General features: G+C 38.9%; 1 protein-coding gene across 4 annotated transcripts in view; it reads left to right on the forward strand.

The window, feature by feature from the left end:
- LOC118195824 (protein Wnt-5b-like) overlaps window positions 1–7,777 on the forward strand; it is a 995,694-nt gene extending 987,917 nt beyond the window's left edge. For all 4 annotated transcript variants that reach the window (XM_085819314.1, XM_085819315.1, XM_085819316.1 and 1 more), the window contains one exon: window positions 6,929–7,777. In XM_085819314.1, the coding sequence (XP_085675440.1) occupies window positions 6,929–7,387 (459 nt within the window). In that variant the 3' untranslated portion in view covers window positions 7,388–7,777. The remainder of the gene's footprint in view (window positions 1–6,928) is intronic.
- Window positions 7,778–8,016: the final 239 nt, after the last annotated feature.

Below are 8,016 nucleotides of genomic sequence, written 5' to 3' on the forward strand. Positions count from 1 at the left end.
AGAAGTCAGCATGCCTCTTCGTATGTTTTGAATAGCTCTCCGTAAGCGTCGCAAAGTTTCACAATATGAATCTGCATTAATTGTTGTTCCAAGCTGCATAAACTCCACAAGCAACACACCTTTTTGGTCCCCAAAAACAGTTGCCATAACCTTACGGTTGTTTTAGGGCGTGTCATATTGAACCCATGTCTCATCACCTGTCACAATGGATTTCAAAAACTCTTTTCAGTCAGTATTGTAACAGTCAAGAAACTCAAACGCTGCAACCATTCGGCGAGTTTTGTGATCGTCAGTCAACATCTGTGGGACCCAGCGAGCGCAAACTTTTCTGTAGCGCAACTGTTCAGTAAGGATAGAGTACAGGGAAGATCTTGAAACTTCCGGAAAATTAATCGATAATTCACTTATGGTGAACCTTCGATTTTGCTTAACCGCTTGGTTTACTCGTTGAACATTGTAGTCTGTAGCGACAGACTTGCGTCCTTGGCCCCCTTCATCATGCACATATCAGTTCGGCCATCTTTAAACTTTCGACACCATTCACGAACAACGCCATCACTCATAAAGCTGTTTCCATACACTCGACTCATTCTTCGATGGATTTCCGCTGCACTGTTCCCTTCTGCCGGAAAGAAACGAATAACAGCTCCTAATTCACACTTGGCGGAAGAATCAATAGCGACAGCCATGTTTACTTGACGGCATCTCAACAGAAAATGACGTGTTGAATAAGCCAGTGACAAAGCGTGTGGAGGGGGAGATGCACAGTCGCCTACTACGCACACCAACCACCTGCCGAATACCTGGCCATCATACTGTGCGATCGGAGGTTGAAAAAAAAAACAACCTACGTATTTACTCAGACCAGAAGATAATACAAATTAAATGTACTTGAATCCGAAAGCCGATTATGTTTACCACAGTTCATGTCTTGCGCGTTGATAGCGGCCATCGAATGTGAGAAGTAAGACCAGTCTGTTTTGAAATTGTCAAAGGCTATATAGCTATTCCCGTTTGCAATGAAGAGAGGAGAAAAACCCAGTCGAGCAAATCCACATGGTGGCGAATTGCCATCTGCCACATTATAGTCGGGCAGCACTGTAAAGCTTAATACAACTTCTTAGACGAGAAATCTTTAGAACTGAATTATGCTCTAACCAGGATTCGAATCATGAGCCTTCCGATTGTTAGTCGGACGTGCAACCTGTCGCTACACCTTGACAGCGCACACGGGAGGAAGGCGATAATTCTTTATAACGTGTATGCACATCTTGAACAAGTTAAGCAGCTTTTCAGGTAGTATCTCTGACATGCTATACAAGATGCTTCGCTATAACATCCTTAAGACCAAGTAGGAAAACTGTATAATTTTGATCCTAAAATAAAAGTTTTTATATACCTTACCATCTCATGAAAAGAATTGGGTTATGGCAAAGCACACTAGGGCTACTTGCTAATAAAGGGAAATTACTTTGGTAATGCTTAGAGAAACTGACTAAAATTCATATTTCATGGCGTTTCGTGGCGTTTTCATGGCGTGGTTTTCCACGAAAGGACAATTGCGAATGTCCATTCGCAATATAAATATAGAAGAAGGGCGTTGAAATACCAGTGCTCCGTGGTTTTACATGTCATCATGGGAGACTCTCATATAAAATAATAATAATAAATATATTAATTATGGTTTATTCTCATATAAAATAATAATAAAGCATTTACCTCCTTCCAGGATGCCTCCATGGCGTAACGGTAGCACACTCGGCGCTTATTCGAGAGGTCCCGGTTCGAGTTCCGGTGAGGGCATTGCTCATTTTCATGTAATCCTGCTTTAAAATAACCTAATGACTCTAATAATAATAATAAAGAAGTTACCTTTACAACATATTGTAAATCTGAGATTTTTAATAATTTTTACTCAATCGTCTGTGCTGGATCATGATTCCTACGTTAAGAAACCTACGTTTTACATCAGCAATCAGAATCTGAATTATTTTCTGATTGTGAACGTAATGTTGCATTTTAAATAAAAGCAAACAATTACTTTCTTTTATTTCATCAGGAATATCTTCAGTAGGATAAATTCGAGTTTCGCTCTAACCTTTTCGATGCTTTTACTCTTGCACATCAAAACCGCGGCTAAGAGCAGCTGGGAAAACAATTATCTAAATTCAATTTTTTTAAAACCATTTCCAAACCTTGTTGAACGCCTGGCGAAACTCCGCCAATTCTACTAACCTGTTCGACCGCGAAGAAACTCGAACGAAAGAGGTAGAAAAGAGATGAAAAGCCAAAGCTTCCCCTCCAGAGCTAATTTGTCACAGTGGCTGCAATACAATAGCTCCAGCCGCGGATAGAAATCCTACTTCGTAACCATGGCCATTATATTGCCCCGCACCTTATATGGGACTAGCTTATGAATGGCTCAGGAATGTGGTTGTCGTCTTTTACTCCACATACCCCCACCATACATACATGAATATAGGAGATGACAAGCAATTTTTTTATATTTATTATTTTATTTAAGCGTTATTATTATGAAAACGGAGAGATTCTTTCAAAGCCCACACGCGCTCCTAGCCCACGGCTAGGAATTCGGCCTACTGCAGTGAAAGCAAACTTTTAGGGGCACCATGAAAAGGAGCTGGTATAAAAGTGGCCTAAATGCAATTATAAACGTCACAATGAAAGTGTCTTGGTGTGAAATATTATATTTCTAGGAACTCAATGATGTGGTAAATGCGCAAGATGTTTGCTAATTTGTGTCCTCATAAAACGGAAGAGGTTGATGGAGTGGCACGGTGTTGATTCTTTGTTGCCAAATAAGAAAGAATTCTGTCACGTGTGAAAGTAGCTTAATTGCCACTATGTAAGTCAGTATGTAATTCTTTTGAGTTTATTTCGCTTGCCGTTAATGTATTTCTGCACTTGTGCTTATGAGTGGTTGCAACTCCAAAATTTCTCTGTCGCCACATCATTTTTAGGTTTAACAATTATCTTTCGAAATATCAATCGTTTTTAAACAATATTTCTCTTTTTTAATTTCATGCGTTTTATCTAAGATAATAAACAGTTCTTTCTGAACAGTAGGCAACTGTATCAAAATTTGGGATTTACGTATATTAATGTAAGAAATAAAACATCTTTAAATTCAAAATAAAAATTAATGTTCTAAATTTTTACGGAGTCGAAATTATTTTTTTTAATTACATGCAATTGGGAAAGTTGTGTGATCGTTTGGAATAAATTTTGCTTACAAAGAATGATTCATGAAATATTAGATATCTATAAAGACAACTAAATAAAGAAATAAAAGGCTGATATTCATTATTTTTCGATAAATTGGACCTTTGATATCCAGAGATAATATTCAAAGAACTTGAGTCACTACCTTATCAGAAAAGATCTGTTAAGGTAGTCATTCAAGTTCTTTCTGATAACGTAATCACTCAAGTTTCTTTAATTTTACCTCTGTGGAGAAACAGTGACATAGTGAATATTGCCTACCATTCAATGAAAATGCGCGGGATCAATTTCCTTAAAACAAATTTAAATAATATTACAGGATCTCATTGCTGTATCACACGATATTCAGATCATCACATCCGAATACATCGAATGGTATTTAACAATGCTATCAATAAATCTGTTCTGTAAGTAGTTTAATTCTCGTAAACGAGAAGCAGTCTTCTTGGTCTTTCTACCAAAAGAAGAACGAACATACCGACTTACTTGTAAAGTGAATATACACTGGTCGACATTGAAAATGCAACACTAAGAAGGAGTGCTCAGAAAGTGATGAAATTTGGAAAAAAGACAGAGACAGCAAGCAGCAATAAGTGATCTTTATTTCAAAATGATAGTCAAAATACAGAGCGAGAACTGCGTCGGCTCAGTAAGTGATAAGTTATAAGTGACAGTGGACGTGGGCACTGTCCCTTCAGCGATGCAGGAAGAAACACGTGCATAGAGTCAATAAGAGTGCGGATGGTGTCCTGAGAGATGGCTCTCCAATCCCTTTCAACCATTTGCCACGGTTCGTCTTCTGAACGAGGCAGGAGCAGAGTCTGCAAACTGCGTCCAATCACATCCCACACATGTTCGATTGGTGACAGGTCAGGAGAGTACGGTGGCCAGGGAAGTATATGTATACCTTGCGAAGCATGTTGGCAGATGCGAGCACTGTGTGGTCGGTCCAAGTATCGTTGGGCCGTCATAGTGCCCTGAATACGAACTAGAGGTGACCTGGAATCGTAGGCAATAGAGCCCCAAACCATTATGCCACGTTGTCGCGCGGCGGGGCGTTCCACAGTTACTGCCGCATTAGATCTGTCTTCGCGTCGATGCCACACACGTATGCGGCGACTGTCACTGGATAAACAGAAGCGTGACTCATCTGAGAACACGACGTTCCGCCATTCTGTCATCCACATCGCTCCAGTCCGGCACCATTCTAAACGTTGGCGTCTATGCTGTGGGGTCAATGGCAGTCTTCTTAACGGACGCCGTGAGTGCAGGCCACGTTCAACCAATCGACGGAAAATGGTTCTGGTCGACACGGGAACATCCAGGGTATACTGCACATGCTATAGAATCGCGGTACAAGTGACTTGCGGGACCGCCACAGTTTGTCGGCGGATGTGTCGATCCACGCGTGCTGACATCACGCTGGCTGCATCTGCACCCCTCCTTCTTCCCACATTTCCTTGTTCCAACCACGTTCGTCATAGCCGATGCACCGTGCTCGCATCCACGTGGGTATCATCTGCGATCTGACGTAAGGACCAACCTTTCTTCTCAGTCCGATGTCAGTCAGTGACGTGCGTCTACTCTAAAATTTGCATCTACTCTAAAGTTTCTGACCACTCCTTCTTGGTGTTGCATTTTCAATGTCGAGCAGTGTAAGTTCCCTCATCTCGGCTTCTGTTCTTTCCAGAAGCTCGAGCGATCTATCCTATAAGATAAGCTCATAGAAACCTATACCATGGTGCTTTTGGCTTCCCAAATAGCCAAAAACATCATAGTCTAGGTTCTGGTTTCACTAGTTCCATAGTTTAACCTAAAATGTAGCCTAAAATGTTTGTTCGGAGTTCAATTTAGAGCTTCAGCGAAAATACTGGACATGTTTGTGTTTTGTTTTCAAAAGATTGTTATATATATTTACAAACTCCTGATTTATGGTAACAATGTAAAATGTATGAACAAATAGAAAAGTATTTTGGGAAGTAAAAATAATTAAAATTCTTAAGGCCTTTGAAATATATCATATGATAGCGTTAATGCGCCTCTATATGTGTTTTTTAACGTGCTATGTCTACCATTTAAGCCGTCTCTTTAGAAATAGTATACACCGCATCTTTTTCTCCTTCCGGTTTTCGAACGGTAAAATTAGTAGAACGAAGGATAAAAATACGCGAGTAGATAGTAAATACGGTATTTATATAAATAAGATAAAATACTAAGTTTAATAGATAATAGCCCCTCAACTTTTCTTTTTAATCTGATAATTTCTTTCCATCCTAAAAACAGTACCTGCTTATAATTAATCGCTCTAATTTGCGTCATTTCAAAATTAATCCTTTTCATATATTTTAACATAATATTAATGATGCAGATATTTCCCTAACACTTAAGCCAATCATAATATTAAACCATGTAAACTGGAACTTATAATTAGCCTGTCAGCTATTACTCCTTCTTTCTTGAAATATTCTCAGAACGGACCAATGTAAAATTCAAGTAAAAGCATGGTTCTTGCATCAAGTTATCTGTAACTGCACAAAAATCTATTATCAATGATAAAAGTGTTAATGCTGTTACGACTGCATCTATATTACCATGAGTCGGCAGTCATCGTCACAACTGCACAATCAACTTCTAACTCATTATCATATATTTATATAATGTATGCACAAAAATATTTGTTTATGTGAAAGTTTGATATTTATTTTAAGATGTCAATAATTAAAAGATATCCTCTGATTAATATCAGAACATATATAGTTGTTAGTTTATAAAGGTTACATTTTTAACTTCCTCGATGATATCTGACAATGAAAAAACAGAAAGTGAAATCAATGCCCGTAGATGCCCATGATTTTAATGATGCTTGACACTAACTTAATGAGTTTTCAGGTATTCCGGTCTATTTTCATTTCCGAAGTTAATTAAATTTTATTTCGGTTTTACTGAAATAGGAACGTGCAGGATTTACATAAAATACGTTATAAGTTTTTTTTCCCACCTTCTTGGCGTGCCTTCGTGGTGTGGTGGTCTGCACGCTGGGCCGGATTCCAGAGTTCCGCGGTTCGATTCCCGGCGAAGGCTTTGTTAATTTTTTTATCTTTCCTGCATCCAAAATACCTAATATCTCTACAGTTGCGCCCGAACTAAAAGGGGGGTGGATAATGATTTCTTCCCACCCAGGATTTGGCGATTAGGTCCCCTAAAAACCCCAGTCGCCCTTGTATTATAAGGTATTTCTCCCACCTTCTTGGCGTGCCTTCGTGGTGTTGTGGTCCGCACGCTAGGGTGGTGGATAATGATTTTATTCCAGGGACCGGTATTCCAGAGGTCCGTGGTTCTATTCCTGGAGTAGGTGTTTGCTAGTTTTTCATCTTGTCTGCTTCCAAAATACCTAATGTCCCTACAATGTAAAGCAGCATTCTCTTAAATTTACTAAATCTTATAAGACTACCAAACCAATGTCAAATACCTCTAAATCGGATGTACGGTTCTATTAGAATTTCATTTGACAATAAACTATGAGTATCTATTGGTTTATTAAATGCTTTTCTTAATAACTGCAGGGTGTTAATTCTAAGTATGAGAATTATTATCAGATATTGCTTCCTTAATTCATTTTTGTCTTTCATGCGAAACGAGACACTTTAGGCTTTATATCTAACAATTCTTGATTTTGTGATTTCAGGCAGTCATCCGAAAAGTTCGCGTTACTTGCAAGTGCCACGGAGTTTCTGGTTCGTGTTCTCTGGTCACCTGTTGGCAGCAACTGGCCCCTTTCCGTGAAGTTGGAGACTACATAAAGGACAAGTACGATGGTGCCACCGAAGTCAAGATCAACCACAGAGGAAAGCTGCAGATTCGCAATCCCCGTTACAACTTACCTACAGCAGAAGATCTCGTCTACATCGACGAATCTCCTGATTACTGCGTCCCGAACGAAAAGACAGGATCTTGGGGAACAGAAGGAAGGATTTGTAACCGGACCTCTCCATCGACTGATGGTTGTAACCTCATGTGTTGTGGAAGGGGCTACAACACACACAAGACCACCATCAAGGAACGATGCAAATGCAAGTTTCACTGGTGCTGCTACGTTGAATGCAAAACGTGCCATTACGTCATGGATATACAGTCTTGTAAATAGTATATCATTGATTAAAGAAGCCCTCGTGGCATCCGGATTAATTCAGTGGACTATTTACTGTTAATCTGAACTCTGTCAGCGGATTTAGTACTTAATCATCTTGCAAACTTTGCAGTCTAGGCCTTTCATGTTGATTTAACGAAACATTTCGAGACCACAAATTCATTCTCTCTCTGGAACTACACGTGACTCTACTCAGAATGGTTACGTGGCATACATTACTTTAATTTAGGGCACTCATATTCGGCAATCTCATGAAATATCTTGTGGATATCATGAAGTATATAGAAGGTGTTTAGACAATAAGATTCTGTAAATCTCTTAACCATTTTAATTCAACATTGAATGAAGATCTGAATATTAATAAATATATTTGTAGCTTCCATACGATTTGCGTAGTGTTCTCTTGAAGTTTGGTATTTTTTTCTTGCTTTTATTTCACAGCACAAGTTAGTTTTAATAACATAAATTCATTTTTAAACAGAAAAATGTTTACTAATTCAGAAGTCAAACAACAAAAATCAGCGTTATATTTACAAAATATTCATAGGACTAATTTCGATGGTTTTACCGAACCACCATCCTCAGCTGCAAAACCACAAATGAACAAGATAGGAAATAAACCTCTA

The sequence above is a fragment of the Stegodyphus dumicola genome, chromosome 6 (genome assembly GCF_044657685.1).
Source record: "Stegodyphus dumicola isolate Sdum_Otavi_A_Nest chromosome 6, ASM4465768v1".
Taxonomy (NCBI): Eukaryota; Metazoa; Arthropoda; class Arachnida; order Araneae; family Eresidae; genus Stegodyphus; species Stegodyphus dumicola.